Here is a 22770-nt window from a genome sequence, read left to right as displayed (position 1 = left end):
AAAAACGTGAGACACGTTACTCCTGAAATACTTCCATTTAAAGGTCATTTTACATTCTGACCACAACATATATGTAAATAACTGAAGTGTCAATCATAACTCAAATAGATGCATTTTCAATAAAACACAGGGTCAGCATTCCAAACAATAACATACCCTGATCAATGATGTTATGAAAATTGCTAAATTCAGCACTGATTTTTCTTTGGTGACATAATATGACAATTTTTTACACAGCTCCCTTGGTTGACAGTTTAGGCTTTTTCTCTTCAGATTCAAAGAATTCAATGATTAAGCTTTAAAATGATGTATAATTTATATACTTTTAAGCAATCCTGATTTTGACACAAATGGTTGACATCTTCGTGGAATGACCCTGGTGTGGATGAAGATAGTGAAGACTGCCAATGGTCTCTCTATCTATCTATCCATCTATCTATTGCCAGACGCTTTAATCCTATATGGGGTGGCCACAAACAAATCGCCTCCATGTCACCCTGTTCCCCGCCATTTCACTGCCCTGCTCCCAACTCACACTCCCCCTCTCTCATATACCCCTCCACTCCATCCCTCCACCTCATTCTCAGCCTACCCCTTCCTCTCTCCTCCTCCACCTCATTCATATACACTCTCCTCGTCAGTCTCTCACTCTCCACAGGGCTAAACCACCTCAATGCTGATGAGATATACATGCAGCTGGTTGAACAAAATTAAATATTTGAGAAATATACCAAAGGGCCTGCATGAGTGGAGTTGCACAACACAAGGACAGAAGGTGTTGATGAGATAAATGAAGAAACAAAGTGTACAACCACAAAGTAGATAGAGTGTAATTAAATATTTGTGGGAACTCTCATACAGTTGGATGGGTGGAGTTGCATCGGTAAAGTGGAAACATGTACGTGGACTGCAGGGTGGATAGGGTAAGAAACATAGTGATTCATTAAAAATGTTAAAATCTACTGATCAGAAGATTACAAGTTATTGTTGCAACTCCCAATGCCAGGTCAATCTGGACATGAATCCAGTGGACTGCAGGAAATCAATCACTTCAACTGAGTGCTCTACTTTTTTCAAGGTTATGTTCAACTACTGTCTGTGTTGTGACAATGTGATGCATAAGGTGAGTGTGTTGTTGTGTGAGAGGCTGCAATTCAATGTGAGCATAGTGGAGTGCTTGTGAGCAGGGCTGTGGAGTTGTAGTCAGAAGCAATTACTGTAATGCTGGAGTTGGAGTTGGAGTCCATTAAAAAGTCCCGACTCTGACCACTAGTAAAGAAAATGAAGTACATGTAATGTGGAGCTACCGCCTTTCGAACGACAGCTCCTTCAGTTTTATTTCTTGTTGCTACTGCTATTCTTTTTTTCCTTTTCTCATATTTTCCACATTTTGTTTAGGACTTGTTTGTTGTTCTGTTCTTCATTTATGTTGAACAGAACAACAAGAACAGAATGTAAACAGACACCACAATCAGCTGATTTCCCAATGAGTGAATGTGGATAATTTCTGATTCTAGAATCTAGAGGTGAGTTTCTTTAATACGATATTACTACCATAGGAACGAAATGGTTACACATTCAATCCTCGTAAATCGCAACAATTTGGGTCTGGACCACTGCCGTGATTTATGAATAATAAATATTATGTGAAAAATTAATTTGGGTCTGGACTTTGGCCAACCCACCCCCACAGCACCCTACCTACACCTATCTAGGCACCATCAAACACAAACATACAAATTTAGGAAATTCAGTGCATGTATTAAATAGAAATAAGCCATGTTAAGGGATCTCACCTTAATCCTATGACGAAATTGCTTAAGTGAATGGAGTGAGGTGGTGTTGGGAAAAACTTAGAACCTCTCAGCACTTGTTCTTCCCGAACTCTTTCGCCAGCTTTGAAAACTTCTCTCCCCTCTCAAGATGATGAGTGAGCTCCAAACGTTAACTGTACAACAACTGCGGCAGCTTCTTGACACCGTACTGCTTATAGCACTGGGGGGTCGGGACGGGCCATGACAGGTAGGAGGCGGGGGGAAGATGCTTAAAAAAGGTAGGTAATTCTCGTACTGCACGGCGACAGTAAGTAGTGTGCAGACTGGCGGGACAAGAACAACAACAACATGGCTGCATTAGTATGCACATATGCCACCAGGGACGCGCGGTGATTGGTTGTTGGGTCGCGATTTTCAGTTTGAATGCCGCGGTTTACAGTTCTCCTCGGAAAAGGCCCACTTGGGTGCCTAGATCCGCGATTTTCGTGACTTAACAGTGATTTAAGGTTGCCGGCAGTCTGACGGCCACCTAGCCGTGATTTACGAATCCGTGCTTTACGAGGATTGAGTGTAGTATAAAGTGACATGGAGGCATCTACCAGTGCCTGCAAGTAGTGAGGTGGAAATTTTGAGTACAGTATGTGCAAATCAGTGAAGACTCATCTTGGTAGATTTATTGTACAGAAACTCTAAGGGGCTGGAGTCGGAGTGGGACACACAAGAAATCAAGAAGTCGGAGTCGTGTGTTTAGGGTACCGACTCCACAGCCCTGCCTGTGAGTTGTATATAATGGTCGCTACTACAGTAGACAACGGCAATATATTGTAGCCTGGCTACATTTTTTTTTTTTTTTTTTTTTTTTTTTAATGTAAGAAAGAAGGGACCAAAGGCCAGGAGCCCACAAGACTGTTTCCTCCAAGAAAAAACAAAAACAAGATAACACAGAGCCAAATTCAAGATCTGGTCATTTCGAGATGCCTGGACATGTTCATGTACTAGAGAAAAGATACAGACAGCAATGAAAATGGTGTATATAAATGGATCAGACAGTGGGAGAAAGTGCAGTTGGCCAAAATGAAAGTGCATGTAAGTAAATATCTAAGTATGAGAAAGCATGGTTCTATACTGGTACTGAAGCTGAGAAAGCTACAGAATTGGCAAGGAACTCAAATGGATGGATGAAGACCACACAGTAAAGTACATGACAAGGGTCTCAAATCCATTTTCAGTCAACGGGATACTATATAAATGGTATATGTGACATGCACCTATAAAGAACACTAGAAACATGCAGTACATATGCAGATGGTACTGCTTGTAGGGTGGGGTCAGTGTACAAAATCAGTTAGTGCACATAATAAACAAATAAAAATTAAAAGATACCCTGTAAGCTACTGTATGCTTGAACAACACAATTGTATCCACTGCAAAGACTATAATGTATGCATGTTAATTAGTAATTACTTTAAAAGATGAGTTACTGACACCAATCACAGTCAACTCAAATGTCATGGTCCCTCTTAACTCCTGCCGGGCTGATTTTTTGTAAGGTACAGCTACCACAAATTGACTTACGACCTCCCCCCACAAGATATTAAAAAACACAGAAATCCATAGTATACCACAATGTTTGTTCAGGAAATGCCATTCATTAATATGAAATCATGTTTCCCTTGTTTTTCAGGACCAGTTGGATGCATTTTGGCATGGAATCATTTAGATCTCTAAAGTAATCTAAGAACAATGCTTTGCACCAAACATTTGTCAGTTCAGTATTGTGGTTGTTCAGACTGGGTGTCTTCTTTGCCATGATTTTCTTCATCTTTGGCCAGCAGGTTTCTATCGGATTTAGATCCAGACTGTTGCCAGGCCAACTGAGGACCTCAATCCGATTATCTTGAAGCCATTTTGTCACCTTTCTTGACTTGTGACATGAAGCTGAATCATGCTTGAAAAAGTCATACCCAAGAATAGCAAAAAAGTTTAACAAATGATTTTTCAGAACTTGAATGTACCGGCCACCATTCATTATCAAGTTCTTAAGAAGAAAGTAGAGACCTCCCCTTCCCATTTCACCTCAGAAACACCCCCATACCATTACTGATTGTGGGTGCTTAACAGTCGGAACCGCATAAGCAGGGTCATGTCAACTACGGGAGGCAGGACGACGAACCCTGACAGAACGCACCTGGATCAATTGAAATGTGCTGTCATTGAAAAACATAACTTTTTTCCACTCATCTGATGTTCAGTGTCCATACTTCTTGGCAAACCGAATGCGCTGCTTCTTCATGCGGTCAGTGAGAAGCAGTTTCTTGGCTGCGGTGCGGCTTGGCAAACTCAGCTCCTTCTGCAAGCGGTGTTTGATAGTTCGAATTGAAACGTTTTGTAACAGCTGGGGATGCAGTCTCTTCAATTCTGCTGCTGTCAGTCAAGGATTCTTGATTACTTCCCTCTTCAAAAGCATATCTGTACCTCTGGAAGTCGTCCTCATTCCACTGCCATACTTGTGCTCTAGTACGACATCAGGTGGCAGGCCGCGTGCTGCAGCAAGAATCTTCACGACGGTCGACTTTGTGCGTCCAGTACGTTCACAAATTGTGTTGATAGGGACATTATCCTGCCTCCATGCAATGATACGGACCCTCTCATCCCTTGAACAGTACTTTCCAGGCATGACAACATGACTCTAGGAAAATAACAGGGCAAACAGTAATGCATATGAAAAAAAGAGGGAGGTGCAAGCTCGGATCGACGGGAACATATACAGTACTCCCATTCTCACTTCTGGGCAAGCACTGACATCCTGAGTGTTTCACCACCTCCCACTGCCACCAGAGGAGTTGCCAGTTACTTCTTGCCCAAAAAATTCACTTGGTAGAGGTGGAAGCACAAAGCAAAGACAGAAAACTTTCCCGTGTGTAGGTCCTAAGTTAAAATGTGGTGGGTGTAGTGTACCTCCCCTAAGTCAATTTTTTTTAACTAATGTAAACTGTACCTCATATGAGGCTTGCACCTTTTTAAAATAATAATTATTTTTTTTTTTGTGTCCGACTCTGGGCATAGGCTTTACAGCCGGCTTCCAAGGCCCAGTAGTCCTCCTACATACCATACACCTCTACAAGTCACCACTTCGGCGCTAACATCCACCATCCATATTGAATAAGTGCTAGGGCTGTCTTGCACAGGACTGGTGTATTGGTATAAGCAGGGGTATTTTCATGACATGTTGACAGGTCTTCTGGTAGATCAAGAAAGTCTGATTTTATGAAATTCAAATCCTTAAGCTGTCCCCTGCCCCAGCAGGGATTTGAACCTGGGTCCGGTAGGACTGCAGGCCACCTCTCTACCAGCTGAGCCACCGCATCCCCAGCTTGGCCCATGCAGACCTTCACTGTGCCTCACACAAGGTATGCAGCATGACAAAGGTTAAGGTAACCCTATAATAAGGTTGGCTATGATGCAGCTGATGTTTTCTACGAAATGGAAGCTAAACCAAATACCCTAACCAGCCAATTACATCCCAACAGTTGCTGGAAAGCACTGGCAAACACAAAATCTCAGAAGTGTAATCAGATCTGTCAGAATGTGAATCTGAGCTTGGATTCTAACTCTATGTGCCTGTAGGCTACTAGTTTCTTGCCTAAAAGAGTGATAGCTGTGTGGTTACTGTACTTACAAAGATTGCTGCCACACGACTCCCACAGTATAATGATGAATACATATATAAATACTGGTACTGTACTATTCCACAAAGGACAAATTTCCAAAACAAGTTTTGCTTAACAATTGGAGGGTCTATACACATCAAAATGTATGACAGGTCATCAAAACAAACCTTAACTCAATGAAGTACAAGTAACCTTTCAGTACCCACCTTAGCAATGTCCACCTCCCAGTTTTTGGTAAGGTCGCGGATTGGGTTGAGGAAGACTGAAAACCGGGGGTCCAGGTCCTGAGTCATCGGGATCTGCGGCATCTTGGTGGCGTATTATGGCGGAGGTGGTGATGATTCTGTACAAAGATGCACTGGTGATACTGACGGAGGGTATAGTGTTTCAACAAAACTTGTTAATCTTCACCATAACACTAACGTCAATTTCTGTAATAAAAAATAAATAAATAAATAACAGCAAGAAAAAAAAAAAAAAACTATCAGTAAGACATCATCAAGGTCATATCCCCTGCACATGTACACTGGCAATCCCTTCCCCAGAAGGTTATTGTACCTTCCTTAGATGTCAATCCAGTGACATTATCTTCCCTTAAATGATGGCCACAAACAAATCACCTCAATGTCATCCTGTCCCCCTCCATTTCACTGCCCTCCCCCCAGCTCACACACCCCTCTCTCATATACCGGTACCTCTCCACTCCATCCCTCCATCTCATCCTTGGCCTCCTCCCTCTCCCCCCTTCCACCTCACTCACATACAGTACACTCTCCTCATCACTCTCTGTGCTCTCCACATGGCCAAACCACTTCAAAGTGTTTCTCATAATGTTTCCTGTCACTTCCACATCCACACCACAATGCTCCTTCACTTCCTTATTTGTCATTTTGTCTCTACATGTGACTCCACATGCTCCTCTCAATTAACTCATTTTCACTGCTCTCACTCTTGACTTCTGTCCCTCCAACAAGGTCCAAGCTTCACCTCCGTATGTTACGGTTGGTATCACAATACTGTCATGTAGTAACTTTTTCACTTCCATGCTCAATTCCTTATTTCTTATCACTGCTTCCAAAGAATCAACAACATTTCTTCCTTGTTGTACCCTTTAAAGCACTTCACCCTCTAAACTTCTATCCTTACTCATCACACTACCCAAGTACTATAAACCCTCACATTTTCCATTCCCTCCTCATCCAACATATTTCTCTCAAAGACCATCACTTTACTCTTCCCTACATTCACCTTTAGATTCTGTTTCTTACACACTCTCCCCAACTCATTCGCCAAGCCTTGCAGCTTCCTTTCATCTTCACTTAACAGCACAGTATCATCTGCAAACAACAATACAAAGAGTTTCCAAACACTGCCCTCTCTCGTTAGGGCCACTCCAACATCCAAATGAACTACCTTGTATCTCTTTTATAACCCCATCTATATACAGATTGAACAACCATGGAGACATGACACATCCCTGTTTCAATCCAAGCTTCAAATAGAAAAATTCACTCAGTTCACTATCCACATGCACTGCAGCCTTAGTACCCTCATACATACTTTCACGGCATTCAACAACATCCCATCTACTTCATATATTCTTAATACTTTCCAGTACTGGTACTGAGGTATTGCCACCTTTGCTGAACCCAAGCCTGCTGTATATACCTACAGTATACTGTATATATACAGTATATATAAATGGTGTCCCTGAAAGACACTGACTCAATTCATTAAGAAAGAGGGAGTGTTGACAGGGTTACCTACCTGTAAGTACTGCAGCTACCAAGTATCAACTGAACAAAACTTAAAGACAATTAACTAAACCAAACCTACCCTTGTCCGGGGAAGAAGCATTAAAACTGATAAAAGAATGAAACAAAACATTATTAGAAGTGATTAAGGATACAGTAAACAGTATAAATAAAGAAATAAATAACCATATAGTGAAACCTCAATGTAATTGACTAATTTGGGCCCACGCCATTCCCAAAAAAGCGACATCCGGACTTCCCCCTGCTAACCTGGATTTTTTCTGATTTATCAGACATTAGTCCGGATCGGAACAATAGTTTTTAAACTGTTTTCACTACCATTGCAGTACTTTACTATTTTATATATATATATATATATATATATATATATATATATACTGTATATCCACTTGGTAGAGATACATTGGTTGTATCGTCCCCACTTCGGTCAGGATAGGCCGGTCCTGCAGTGGACACTCAAATGGCTGATGAGATGAGATGAGATGAGATATATAATAATCAAATGGTATAAAATACAGGTATACCTTGGTTTAATGATACAACTGGTCAAGTAAAAACCCATCATTAGGCGGGGTATCATATAATAGGGTACAGTAGTTTTAACACGTAATGGGATGCGTTTTTCAGCCTTGGGTTTCCCCCCCCAACCAAGTCCTAAACCCACCCAAATCAGCCAAAAAACAAGTTTAAAGCCAATCTAAATGCCCTAACAGCTGTAAAAGAAGCTAACCTAAGCCTAACACCTGTAAATAACTCACTAAAACCAACAAATAAATGTGAGAATCATCAAATATAAGTCCAGGAAAAAAATTAAACTTAGTAAACTGTACCCAAAATGACAGTGTTCACCCCATCTATGGCTAAAACACATTAAGTCTAAAATCTGTTTATAAATTAACCTAAACACAATTTGTCTGAAATATCAAAATTGGTAAAAAAATCTAAACCCATCATTAAACTGGGGTTTGGCCATCATTGGTGGGGTATGGTGGTATTTCTACCCCCATCGTTAAGCCAGAGTATCAGATCTAGGGGTATCATATGTCGGGGTATTACTGTACTGTACGGTATATAATAATACTGTACTGTACATTGATAAACATTTCTTTTATTTACAATACTTTATTGTGGTGAACATAGCTGAAGTGGTCAGGCAGTCCAGACTGCTTCTGGCTTTATCGGACTTTTCCCGATATATAAGAATTTAGTCCAACAGCTACTCAATTCCAGTAAAAGTGAATTCCAGTCTATTGAAGTCTGTTACTGGTATACTGTATCAAGGTTTTACTGTAATCAAAAATTGCCCCTCACTCATTATTTACTAAAAGTCAATAAGTGCATCTTCAATGGATGTGTATAAAAGAAAAATAACTAACTCTGCACACAGTTGTAAACATTCATTGGTGTACATTCACTGGGTGTACCTGCAAAATATAGCCTTTTATTTCATTTCCACTTTCAAATCCGGTTTTATTTTACAAGTACACAATATGGAACCCAGTAAAAGAAGGTTTACGGACAGGTAGGCCATCAAAAAATAAATCTTTTTCTTTAAATACGAAACCATTCACAAATGTATGATATCCGAGATTACCCACCAGTCAAGAAGCCTCACACACACAAGATCCTGTCCATGGGAGCTGAAATAAAGAATGTTTCTATACCTCTTGACTTACCTTTCCTTTCCTACTGATTTAATATGGATACCTCTCATTTGGATAGGTTTATTAAATTTAATAACATTAAAGCTCCTTGAATGGGCACGGAAGGAGTTGTTGGCTGTCACTGCCAACACAAAGTGGCGAAAGCAACCATTTCACTGTGTTTCAAGGTCACAACTATGGACTGCCTTTATTCATTTTTTTTTTTTTTTTTTTTGGGGGGGGGGGTTAATAGGCATAGGTTTTGTTAGGATAGGTATGGTTAGTTTAATGAATAATCTGTGGGTTTGAATCAGCCATTATTTGCACGCTGATGATGAATCTACAGAATAAGAAATTTGAGCAATATTAACCCTTTAACCGCGGGCACTGTTTTGCCCAGACTGGCCTCTCCTGTGGGGGTTCCAGCCAAAATGTAAACAAACTTTAAACCTTTATAACTCTGCACAGAATAAATCTAGAGCGAAAAATAAGGTATCATTAGAAAGTACTAACCTTCAGCTTTGCAATGATGTAGGTTTCATGATTTCGTTGACTATCACTGGATGGGCAGTGCCATTAGAAGTGAGCGATCTAAAATCACTATTTTTCGCTCACACACCATTACCAAATGCCAACCTCATTCTGCTAACAATACTATAAACATATATGAACACTGCACATACGATAAACACCCACCCTGTGTTCACTGAGGCAGGTAAAAGGCACTGTAATTGCCCGCACTTCACTGCCACATCAGCAGTGTTGTAATCACTATTTTTCGCTCACACACCATTACCAAATGCCAACCTCATTCTGATAATAATACTATAAACATATATGAACACTGCACATACGATAAACACCCACTCTGTGTTCACTGAGGCAGGTAAAAGGCACTGTAATTGCCCGCACTTCACTGCCACATCAGCGGTGTTGTCACTCGCACAGCTGGACAGATACTGATGCGTGTTTGGTCAGGGGTGGGGTGGGGGGCCCGGGGGGTGGGGGTGGGGGCCCGGGGGGTGGGAGGAGGGAGGTGGGGGTCGGCTGGAGTGAAAGAACTTAATAGCTACTCTCCCTTGAAACAATTGGCGCACGGAAAAAACGCGCGGTATTCAAAATATTCACAAACATTCGAGAATGACACCCGCGGTTTGGTCCAGTTTTTGCAATGTCATTCTGGGATGACACCTGCGGTTAAAGGGTTAATATGAATATAAATGGTAATCCAGTTGATGATGCTGATAGAGTTCATGATCTGGGTGTCTTACTAGATTGTAACTTGTCCTTGAATGCTCAGGTAAATAATGTTGTTAGGATCTCTGGCCACCATTTAAAGAATATTGCTTTTGTTAACCCCTAATACGCGGCCAATGGACAGCTGACCCCCCCCCCGGGTGGCGACGTTGTATCGCGGTCTGAGTACCTATGGGAAAATATTAGCCAAAAATCAGAGATTAACCCTAGAACATTATACTTGGTACGGCAGATAGTACTTACATTCAGCTTTCTCCAGGGACAGGTGTTGAGCCTTCGTGGACTACCCAAGGACTTGTGCAGACTTGCAAAGTTGGGTAACAAAATCTTCACTTTCACACCTCCAGCAACCCGGTTTCCCCTCTACCACAGCCTCATTCTGTCACAGTAAACTTTATACTACAACGTAAAGGTAGTTAGGAATCCGTATTTGTAAAATAAGCACTGAAAATAAGGCTAAAATCAACGAAGCATATGGCCGACATGCAGCGCGGCAGCGGTCTTCCCGTCACTTAACAAACATTTCCATTTTCACAGCTAAAAACACGTATACTACATTATTTTCAATCATATTACTTCCCAAAAGATCACCGCAGCGCGCTTTTTATTCTGCCTTACGCCCGTCACTTTATTCTCGTTCCTGTCGGCCGCTCGCACTGACTCAGAAGAGCTAGAACTCGTCATAATGTCACTTTGAAAGCCTGCGGTAAACTGACACTAAACAGGGGCAAACCGTGCGAAAAAAAGCTAGTGTGACAACTGGGGAAACAAGCGTTTCCTATTAGCATAAACTGCTTGTGAGAGGAGAGCGCAGATTTACAGTTCTGAGTAGTCAGAGCGCTGCCATGTATCACAGCCAGGCTGGCCGGGCCATGGTGGGGGGGGAGGGGGGAAAAACGTGATACTTGGCAACAACAGAGGTCAGTAGTACAAAGGTAAAGTATGCTAATTGTAGCTAAAGGGTGGTGGTACTGATAGACAATACCAGCTGGAACATCCTTGCCTGCGTTTATTCAAATTAACTCGAATCGCAAACGCGATGCTCCGCCGTTATGTCCTTTTCGGCTAGCGTCGCAAATGCGACGCCCCGCGTTTTAGGGGTTAAGAAATACATAGATGAGAGTTCTGTGAAGAAACTTGTGATAAATTGTGTAATTAACAGAGTGGATTATTGTAACTTAATTTACTGCAATCTGCCAAAGATACAGCTAAAAAAATTGCAGAATATCTTGAACAGGGCTACAAGATTGATTAAAGGTGTTTCTCCTCATGACAGAATTACTCCGGTGTTGACTGAGCTTCACTGGCTGCCTATCAAGGCTAGAATTAAATATAAAGTGTGTGTTCTGACTCATCAAGCACTCCATACTGGTTGCCCATCATATTTGAGAGACCTGTTGCATGTGGTTCAACCATCTGAAGATGGCATCAACACTCGTCGAGCTAGTGTTGGACTGACACTGTTGGAGCCTAGAGTTTCATCCAATATTGGCTTTCGTGCCTTCAAGTTTGCTGCCCCAAGACTTTATAACAGTCTTCCACTTGATATAAGGCTGATCGAGGGCACAAAGAGTTTTAAAAACAAGTTAAAGACATCCTTGTTCTCAGAATGTTACGACCTTGAGGATTCAACAATCAGGGAAGGATACACACTGTGATTTTTATTTTTGTATTGGGTTTGATCTAAATCATACGTGAAGGTCTTGCAGAGCGCCTTTGGCGGAGTGGGACCAGATAAATAACGACAACAACTTCAACTTTAATTTTGTTGGTTTTGATACATCCATGGGGGAAGGGGGGGTGAAATGGGCACAAGGAAGCATTTCCGACAAAAATGAATGTCAAAATCATTCAAAACACATAAACTGTTGCCCAACAATAGGGGTGTATCTTGTACAATTTTACCCCAAATCCCACAGACATTTTCCATATCACTGCAGTTTCGGACAGTCACACCCTCCACTTAGGCTAGTTAGGTTGGTTTAGGTAAGTTAGGTTATGTTAGGTTTGGGTGGTTTGGTTCGATGGGTTAGATTAGGTTAACTTAGCTGAGTAAGGTTAGAATAGGACAGAAATCAGAATAACCTTGACTGTCTAAAAATGTAAATTTACCCAACTTTCGCTGGTAGAAAATAAAGACATGATGGCAAACTTAAAATTACAACAAAATAAGGTTAGCCTACTGTATACCTGTATTACTGTATACCTGTGAAATAAACTTTCACTAATCACAGCCTAACCTGCATGTATATTTTCATGCAATTACCCCTACCAATAATTAAAATATTACTAAAATAAGAAACAAAGTAACATGAATTATCTGCAGCTACGGCCACCAGGTACTGATGCAACACAACCGTTACTCCCCCTTAGCCTTTTCAAGTCCTATTGAAAACTACTGAAACAGACCACGGATGCTCACCTCAAGCCCTATTCTGCCTGCCTGCCCAGCCTGCCACCGCCAAAGGTTGATTTCTCGATATGTAGCAGCAGTTCGAAACAAATTAATTCGTATTTTTGTGAGCTCCTGGCTTGTTTTACCCGCCAAATGCACATAACCTGGATTATCACAGAGTTTTAGATTCGCACAGGTCTTATTATTAGCCATTCACTTCACTGGCCGCCTTGGAAGCAAAAGTATTAGGCATAAAAATACAGTATAGTCGCTGTACGTGTCAAAATCGTAAGATATTTAATAATTTTGATTAACGTCTGACCGCCATATTGTATATTTGAAGTTGAACAATAAAAGAAAACGGGAAATAAAACCAAAACACAAACTCGTGTATTTTCACTTCTCTCCTGATTGAAATTTTGTTCCTTTAATTTATCCATATTGCTGAGGAAATATTATTACTCATATCATAACCATTAGGTTAATATAAAACAATGGCAACTAACTTGAATGATAGGTGTATCAAACTCCAAACTTGTCTTAATTCGGGATTTATGCAGTTAAAAATAATGTTCATCGTGTTTATTGAATCCACATCACTAAAGAGTGGACAAACTAGTGTACAGAAACAGTTATCGGATATAACCACTGATTATTTAAAATTACAAGAGCTTCACTAGAATCAACAAATGAAAAAGCCAGTCTCATTTATCGTACGATTCACAAATAAACTCTATAAGAGGATCACTAATTGAGAAGTTAAATTTATGATGTCCACTGTATAGTGATGAATGAGTGTATCGTGTTGATGTATTTATATTTGAGCAGACTTATAATATCCATAGACATGCCAGGTGTGAGACTGTGCCTTGGGTTGTAATCTGACAGACGGCAGGTGGGCGTCTTGTTATGGAGGATTTTGTCTGTGTGTCTGGATAGCCTGAGGCAGTAACTGAAAATCATCATTGTTAAGGTGACAGGCAGTCAATATGCGGTGAACCAAGCAACAGTAAGGTTGCGTTGGGCGGCGTTTATTATTTCATTTATTATTGGTGTTTCGTATTGCAGCAAACTGAGTTCTTCCTTACCACATTTATTCTTAATTATACCGTAGTATGTCGGTTCACTGAAATTGCATTGTCAGGAGTAGCCTGAATTCAGATCTTAAATTTTCTGAGTAATATTTTCCTGCCTGCTTTTTGATGCAGGTTTGTATTTTTCATTTATATCATGGTAATGTCAGGTCTGCTGCAGTGGCCATTAAGTAGTGGTGGGCAATACCAACGATTACATTTTGATACAATACTGATTATTTTGTTGACCAGCATTGGTACTATCGAGTACCAATACAGATACAGATACCTAGATAGTTACAGTATTATGTCCTTTTCAGTCTGATGAACCACCAAAACGTTAATAAAATTATTAAGAGTGGACATACTGCACACCAAAAGCTTAATAGTTATTAACAGTGGTCACATTGCAGGTTAACATTACTACTCTATATGGCCACTCGATTAAGGGAATGTGAGCACTGCAATCTATCTATCTATCTATTGCCAGACGCCACAATCCCGTAAGGGGTGGCCATTTGACTTTCAGTTATTTGTTTTACGGGAAGGGGCACTAACCCTCCACCAACCCACTTGTTGACACGTAGGGAGCATGTATGGTTTGGTTATATGGTTACCACCCAGCGTTGTAAATGGTTTCTTGGCTTACAGGAAACCATTTGGCTTGTCACTCAATGTAAAGCCACCTGTAAAGGAAAGAAAAGCAATAAGAAGTGACAGGAAAGATGGGAGAAATATGAAGAGAGGAGGGCAGGCACAGAAAAAGAATGATAAAGGCTAAGGAAGAAGTAGGCAGCACTACATCAAGTGAGTGGATGATGGTCGCCATGCTACTGGCATTAAATGCACTAATAAGTATTAGAAGTGAAACAGTGTTTTTGAAAATAATTAAGTTTTCAGCTGTTTGGAAAGTCTGTCTTTAGTACCGTACTCTAGTAACCGATACTGAATCACAAGTACCGACATTTCCAGGTAAACAGCTAGTATCAGAAGTAACAATATTTTGGTACTGATATGCCCACCACTGCTTTAACTCTTGACAGATGTGTTAAGAGTGCAGTGCTGTTCATCCCCAGGGCATTTGGAGACAATGTGCTGTTCATCATATTATAGGAAGGGAAGAGGTTTAAAAACAATAACCCACCATCACTATTTCAACTCGTATAACTCGGAAACTAGTATCCTTGCTAAATAAGCTGATACGTAAATAAAGGACAGTGAACCATCCTGACGGCGAATTGTCTTGTTATTGTTGTGATGGCGAATTGTCCTGAAACCATGTACTGGTCTTTAGCAGAAAAGTTTGTGGAGAAGGGAAAGAAGTTGTATGCGGCCTTCATGGATTTGGAGAAAGCATATGACAGGGTGGATGGACAAGGATTGTGGAAAGAATTAAGAATATATGGAGTAAATGGGAAGTTATTGAATGCCATAAAGATTATGTATGAGGGTGCAAAGGCTGCAGTGCATGTAGACAGTGAACTGGGTGAATTTTTCTATTTGAAGATTGGACTGAAACAGGGATGTGTCATGTCACCATGATTGTTCAATCTGTATATATATATATATATATATATATATATATATATATATGGATGGGGTTATAAAAGAGATACAAGGTAGGGCAGTGGACATTGGAGTGGCCCCGATGAGAGAGGGCAGTGTTTGGAAACTCCCTGTACTGTTGTTTGGAGATGATACTGTGTTGTTATGTGAAGACAAAGATGAGCTGCAAGGCTTGGTGGATGAGTCTGGGAGAGTGTGTAAGAAACGGAATCTAAAGATGAATGTAGGGAAGAGCAAAGTTATGGTTTTTGTGAGAAATGAAGTCAGTGGATGTACAGTAAGGCTGGATGAGGAGGAAATGGAAACTGTGAGTGCGTTTAAGTACTTGGATAGTGTGATGAGTAAGGATGGAAATTTAGAGGGTGAAGTGCTTGAAAGGGTACAGCAAAGAAGAAAGGTTGGTAGTTCTTTGAAAGCAGTGATAAAAAATACGGAAGTGAGTATGGAAGTGAAAAAGTTGCTGCATGACAATATATGTGATACCAACTCTAACATATGGAAGCAAAGCTTGTACCGGTACTTTGTTGGAAGGACACAGATCAAGAGTAAGAGCGGTGGAAATGAGTTATTTGAGAGGAGCATGTGGAGTCACATGCAGAGACAGACTGAAAAATGAGGAAGTGAAGGAGCGTTGTGATGTGGATGTGCATGTGATAAGAAGCGTTATGAGAAACACACTGAGGTAGTTTGGCCATGTGGAGAGGATGGACAGCAAGAGACTGACGAGGAGAGTGTATGTGAGTGAGGTGGAGGTGGGGAGAGGGAGGGGGAGGCCAAAGATGAGATGGAGGGATGGAGTGGAGAGGTATATGAGAGAGGGGGATGTGAGCTGCGAGCAGGGCAGTGAAATGGCGGGGTACAGGGCGACATGGAGGTGATTTGTTTGTGGCCACCCTTATGGGATTAAGGCATCTGGCAATAGATAGATAGATACATATATGCAGTTTATATATATATATACAGTATATACTGTATGGCGCTCACCTTCCATTCACTTGATGTAGTGCTGCTGTCAGGTGTCTGCCCTTTCCTCTCCTCCATCCTTCTTTCCTTCCATCCTCTTCTCTCTTCCTTTCCTTCATTCTTTCCTTGTCCAGTTTTTTTTTTTTTTTTTTTTTTTTTTTTTAATGCGAGGAAGAAGGGTAACTTTACACTCCGTCTTCTGTCTTTCTTTCCTTCATTCTTTCCTCTTCCTTCTGCCTGTGGGTGACTCTACACTGAGTGAGGGGAGGCGGTGGCTCAATCGGTAGAGAGACGGCCTGCAGTCCTGATGGACCCAGGTTCGAATCCCGGCTGGGGCAGGGAACAGTTTAAGGATTTGAATTTCACAAAAAGCAGACTTTCCTGATCTACCAGATGACCCGCCAACATGTCATAAAAGTACCCCCGCTAATACCAATACACCAGTCCTGTATGATGGATGGTGGGTGTTAGCACCAAAGTGGTGACATGTGGAGGTGTAGGAGGACTACTGGGCCTTGGGATAGGCTACTGCCCTGAGATATAGGCCCTGAAGCCTTTGCCCAGAGTCAGACACATAAAAAAAAAAAAAAAAATGGTTTCCTGTACACCAGGTAACTATTTATTACATTGGGTGGTAACCATGTAACCAAATTTTGGCACCTGGTGGTTTAGTGGGTAATTATTGTGCTCCAATCGGATTGAGCTGGTGAAGATTTATATCCAAGGGATGGTTGGGGTTGATTGCTCATGTAATGCCACTCAGAAATGAGTGAGGCTGGTCACTCTCATCTTAAATGTTGGGACCAACTGCCTAGCCCCAGGCTCCTACGTTTCTCATGGGGCAATGTAGGATTGGATGATGATGATGATGATATATATATATATATACATATATATCTGTCTATCTATCTATAGCCCGACGCCCTAATCCTGCAAAGGGTGGCCGAAGACAAAACGCCTCCAAGTCGCTCTGTCACCCACCATTTGACTACCCTCCCCCCAACTCACCCCCACTCCCCCATATACCTCTCAACTCCATCCCTCCACCTCATCCGCGGTCTACCCCTCCCTCTCCCTCCCTCCACCTCGCCTACATACACCTTCTTAGTCAGTCTTTCATTCTTCATTCTCTCCACATATCCAAATCACCTCAGTGTATTTCTCCTAATGTTCTCCTAATTTATATATATATTGTTACGCTGTCCGCCTTTCCGTTCCCACGGATGCAGCCGTTACAGCTGGGCTAGGGGGATTATGCAGTATGTATCCGTATCATTCGCGGAGTTTACATTAGCGAGTGTTACAAGTTCTTTTGTTTCTTTCGTTCCTGCCACTGAGGGCAATTTTATTTAATACCATGCTGAGAATGCATTTGATTATTTTGATTGTCTTATGTGAGCTACCAGTATATTTAATGATGTTTTGCTTGCATTAGAAGTACCAATTTATTGTAGAGAGAGAGGGGCACGAATTTAAGTTCTTATTAATTAATTTGATTCATGCGTTCGCGCTTGGCTGAACACGAGCCTATCAGTAGTCCAGTATATAAACAGCTAGCTTCCGTATCGTGCGTGTGTGCACACTCTCTCCCCAGTTATTTTTATGCCGAGCTGGCTTTTCATTTACGTTGATTTTTATTCTTTTGTTGCTGACTGAGGGAAGTAGTTATTTTATTTTGTTTTTGTAACCGTGTTGTCTTTGGAGGGCCAGTTTGGCTCACCGTGGTCTTCTCGCTGCCTTTGTTAACGTTCCCCAACACACGTACATACACACACACACCCCTAACCCCTACACAGTTAATCCCATCTCTTTGCTCAAGGCTAGTGAGAACCATCGTGAGCTATTAACTGCGTTCCCCCTTGGACACGGGTTAAGTAGAAAGTCGTCACCACCGGAAGTAAGTGGGAGGTGTTCCTGTATACTGTCTCGGGCGGTATTACTTCCGGTAGTGACGATAGTAGGCTAGATCTATAGGTAGGCTGTTCCGTTTTATTATCAAAGTACAGAGTGTTGCGTTCTTAAGTAAGTACTTCCGTTGTGCAGTTTTTCTCTAGTTTGCGGAGTGTCAGTGCCGGGGTCTGCGTTATTTTGCAACGCAGTGGAGGCCGATCATCTAAGGCTGACTTGTCTTTTTGTAATAGCCCCGGGCTGGCGCATATCGTAACAGTGGCGACCTCGCATCAGGATATCCTAACAGTGCCTTCTTCTTGCTAGGATATCGTTACCTTGGCGTTCTCTGTGCTTTGAGGTGAAGTTGATGTGTTTTGTAGTTTCTCAGTCAGCATTAGTATTTCATTATTTAGTACTGCCATTGATTTGTCGCCATGGAGTCACGCGTGTCTACACCAGATCGCGTACGTGCTGAGTCACCTGTGGATATGGAACAACGAGAGGCACATAGCAAAGGTACTCCCCGTGTGAGCCCTGAGTTTGACTATGGTGCTGAAATGCCTCGTTTCGCTACCCCACTATTACCATCTATGATGCCGCTGAGCCAGTTTAGAGCAGTTCCCCCAGGTATGTCTAGTGCTTTCCCTGGAGTTGTTCATTCCACTCCCATATACCCTGGAGCCTTGTCACCGGAGGCTCAGTTGCAGTTGGAGTTGAAAAAGTTGGAGATGGAAATGCAGCGTGCAAAAGAAGAGAGGGAGATGCAGCGTGAAAAAGAAGAGAGGGAGATGCAGCGTGAAAAGAAGAGAGGGAAATGCAGCGTGTAAAAGAAGAGAGGGAGATGGAGTTGCAGCGTGAAAAATGCGATTTGAGCTGGAGAAGACTCGCTTGGAGCTGACTGCTAATAGACCAACTTCAGATACCCAAACCTCGGGCCGTGCAGAGGATAGGGAGAGTTGGTTCTCAAGGAGTCTAAAATTAGTGCCAGCATTTGATGAGTTGAAGGTGACAGAATGGTTTGTCAGGTTTGAGAAGAAGGCTAGGGAGTTTGAGTGGCCAAGGCAGCGCTGGGTGGGGTTGGTATCTAATGTGCTGAAGGGAAAAGCCTTGGAAGTGTATAATAGGTTGAGCCCTGAGGATGTAGATGATTATGATGAATTTAAAACAACCATCCTGAAGGCATATGAACTTAGACCAGAGGCTTATCGGTTGTTGTTCCGTGGTGCTCGGAAAAGGCCTGCTGACACCTATATGGCCTACGCCAGGTATCTGGAGGAGAGGTTAGACGAGTGGTTGCTGAGTGAGAGCGCCACTTCGTATAACGAGGTGCGTGAACTGTTTTTGATGGAACATTTTACCAACATGGCTGACAAAGAAATTGGTGTTAAAATTAGGGAGAAGAGATTTAAGACCTTGAAGGAAGCAGCGACGTGGGCTGATGACCGGGTGTTTGCCTATGGAGTATGGGGGTCAAGTATGCTAATTTTCAGTATTCCAGGGAGAGGACTGTGAGTGGCCCTGCCTGGGATAAATCTCCCGTGAATCAGTCCAAGGGAAGTTCAGAGAAAAAGAATTCTGGGAGAAAGAGCCCTGTATCCAGTTCGAAGCTAGTTTGTTACTTTTGCAAACAGAGTGGGCACATCAAGCCTAACTGCCCTAAGTGGAAGGCCTCCCAAAATGCCAAACCAGTGGCACTAATTGTAGGTTCGAGTCAGGTGAACGAGAGGAGTTGGGAGAGTGGTAACGGTGAGGGAGAAGTCTGTGGAAAGCTGGAGTGCAGCCGGCTGTGCTCGCTGCCAGCTCAGGCTGAAAAGGTTACCCAACATGCTACGCCACCTCCGGATGAACTGCCTCAGAAATCGTCCCTAGACTGGTGTAAACCTTTTATATGTCACGGCACAGTGAAAATTCATGGGATCAGTTATCCAGTTACTGTGGCTCGTGATACCTGTGCACAACAGTCTGTGTGCAGAAACGTGACTGGAGGGCCTGTAAACTCAGGGAAGTATGTGCTGTGTAGAGGCATGAACTCAGATGAATACTATGATTATGTTCATGTGGAACTCGATTGCCCCATTGTTCAGGCTGCAGCTCAAGTAGCTGTTGCTGATGTAATGCCAGTAGAGGGGATTGATTTTCTGCTGGGGAACGACCTGGCTGGGGAGAAAGTATTTCCATCTCTTCCCCCACCAGTTGTTGTGGCAGAGAAGTGTTTTGACGCCCCAGAAATTGGTATTGAAGTTGATGCAGAAGTGGAAGCCATGTTCCCGGTCTGTGCAATTACACGATCTATGGCACAGGTTGCAGCCGGGAGGAAGAACTGGTGAAGTCACAGGTTCTTGGGGTCGACTGTGATGAGGCAGGGCCACCAATGGAGGAACCTAGTGAGCAGAGTGTTGCTGTGGTGGGTGAGGAGAGTGGGAATGCGTGCCCCACTTCCCACTCAGGACACTAGAGGTGGTGCTGAGTATGTCTGTGTGGAGACTGAACCCAGCCCACCGACTGAATTAGAATTTCAGGACGCTGGGGTCGACTGCGGGGATGCAGGACCTCCGTCAAACGCGCGCCTGAGGAACAGAGTGTCACTGTTGAGGGTAGAGGTGATGATGTCAGTGTGGAGTCTGACATTCCTACCCCTGTCGAGTGTACTAGAGGTGACGCTGAGATTGATCGCCCTTCGCAATCCAGTGTCCTGACCAGTCCCTTATCTCAGTCCTCAGTAGAGCTGGCGGGTGTTGGGCCAGCAGAATTGAGGGTGAAGCAACAGGAGGATGTAACATTAAAGCCCTTGTTTGCTCGAGTAGGGGAAGAAAGAAGTATGGAGTGTGGTAAGGAGGAGTTCCTGATTAAAGATAATGTTTTACATCGCCGATGGACGCCCACTGGCGCCACGGTGGATGGAGGAGTGGGTGAGTTAGTGCAGGTGGTGGTTCCTGTGCAGTATAGGGTGCCGTTAATACAGTTAGCACATGAGGGACCTTTAGCGGGTCACTTGGGAAACAGAAAGACAGTGCAGCGCTTAAGATATAACTTTTGGTGGCCAAGTATGCCGGGACAAGTTGCTGCGTACATCAAGAGCTGTCACACGTGTCAGATGGTGGGCAAGCCTAATCAAGTTCTTCCTGTGGCCCCTTTGACTCCCATTCCTGCAGTTGAACCTCCGTTTACCCGGGTAATCATTGATATTGTGGGCCCTTTACCTCCTACTTCTGCTGGAAACAAGTATTTGTTAACCATAATGGATGTTACAACGCGATACCCAGAGGCTATACCAATCAGAAGCATGCAGGCGAAGTCAGTAGTCAAGCAACTTATCCTGTTCTTTACTCATTTTGGCCTGCCCAAGGAGTTGCAGTCAGACCGTGGAGTAAATTTTACATCTAATTTGTTTAAGCAGACAATGACAGAGTTGGGCATCAAACACATTTTGTCCAGTGCCTACCATCCGCAGTCACAAGGTGCCCTGGAGAGGCATCATCAGACCTTAAAGACCATGCTGCGCACCTTCTGCTATGATAGTGGAAAGGATTGGGACCTAGCGGTACCCTTTGTTATGTTTGCAGTGAGAGGTACCAACTGAGTCGTTAGGGTTTTCACCCAATGAGTTAGTGTTTGGGCACAGAGTTCGTGGTCCCTTGGATGTGGTGCGAGAGGCCTGGAGTAACAAATCTGGCAACCAGGAATCCATGCTTGACTATGTCTGCCGCACTCGGGAGAGACTGCATTGCGCTTTAGAGCTTGCCCGTGACCATCTAATCGGGGCTCAAGCGAAAATGAAGGCTCATTATGATAAGAAGGTCAGAAGTCGTGAGTTTAAGCAAGGAGATGAAGTTTTGGCACTGCTGCCCATGCAAGGAAAACCTCTGGCAGCTAGATTCAGTGGTCCTTATATTGTGAAGAAGAGAGTTGGGGAACTTGACTATCTAATTGTTACCCCAGATAGGCGGAAGAGTACTCAGTTGTGCCACATTAATATGTTGAAGCCATACTACCGCCCAGTTGATTCTCATTGTGGGATGACTGCTGATGTCTCTCACCTGGGATGTGAAGGATGGGGAAAGGAGGACGTGGCATCAAGGGAACGTGCTGTGGAGGGAGCTGTTGGTGCCGGTGATGTGAGTGGTGGACCAGGGTTACAGCCACAGTTCCTGGAAGGTGACTTTGGAGCGGACGTCGAGGGAACCAGGGATAAGAGCGCTCCTGTAGTTTTGACGATTGGTAGTGAGTTGGAGGAGCAGGAGGAAGTGCTTAGTCGTGGGGAGATGGTACCAGCTGACCTATGGGAGGGCAATGGTTATGCAGCTCTGGTGGAGAAATTGCGACACCTTGATCCAGTAAAGCGAGAAGAGCTCTGCAACAGATTATGGAAACATCCGAAAGTGTTTGGAGATTCACCGGGATTGACAACTTGGGCTACTCATGACATTGACGTTGGGGATAGTAAGCCTGTAAAATTAGCTCCCTACCGCATCAACCCTATCAGACAGAAAGCTCTCGATAATGAGATCAAGTATATGTTGGACCATGGATTGATCAAGAGGAGTTTCAGTGAGTGGAGTTCACCAGTTACCTTGCAGCCGAAGCCAGATGGGAAGGTTAGGTTGTGTGTGGACTTCCGGAAAGTTAACTCACTGTCTAAGACCGATGCTTATCCCTTGCCTCGGGTCGATGACTCCGTGGACAAGGTGGGAAATGCCACTTATATCACCAAGCTTGACTTAGTAAAAGGATACTGGCAGGTCCCGCTGACGGAACGGGCTAA

General features: G+C 43.0%; 2 protein-coding genes across 2 annotated transcripts in view; one reads left to right on the top strand and one right to left on the bottom strand.

Moving 5' to 3' along the window:
- Cap-H2 (Chromosome associated protein H2) overlaps positions 1-5754 on the bottom strand; it is a 120492-nt gene extending 114738 nt beyond the window's left edge. Inside the window, exon 1 of the mRNA XM_080271590.1 lies at positions 5653-5754. Coding sequence (XP_080127716.1) covers positions 5653-5754 — 102 coding nt within the window. The remainder of the gene's footprint in view (positions 1-5652) is intronic.
- A 7631-nt stretch (positions 5755-13385) lies between these two features.
- LOC145398769 (uncharacterized) overlaps positions 13386-22770 on the top strand; it is a 46765-nt gene continuing 37380 nt past the window's right edge. Inside the window, exon 1 of the mRNA XM_080271582.1 lies at positions 13386-13411. The gene's annotated coding sequence lies outside the window, so the exon portion shown is untranslated. The remainder of the gene's footprint in view (positions 13412-22770) is intronic.

This window comes from Coenobita brevimanus, chromosome 46, assembly GCF_032717465.1.
Source record: "Coenobita brevimanus isolate Jiangsu-jjx chromosome 46, ASM3271746v2, whole genome shotgun sequence".
Classification (NCBI taxonomy): domain Eukaryota; kingdom Metazoa; phylum Arthropoda; class Malacostraca; order Decapoda; family Coenobitidae; genus Coenobita; species Coenobita brevimanus.
The sequence above is the reverse complement of the archived record's forward strand: the minus strand, read 5'-3'. Positions and strand labels throughout refer to the sequence as shown.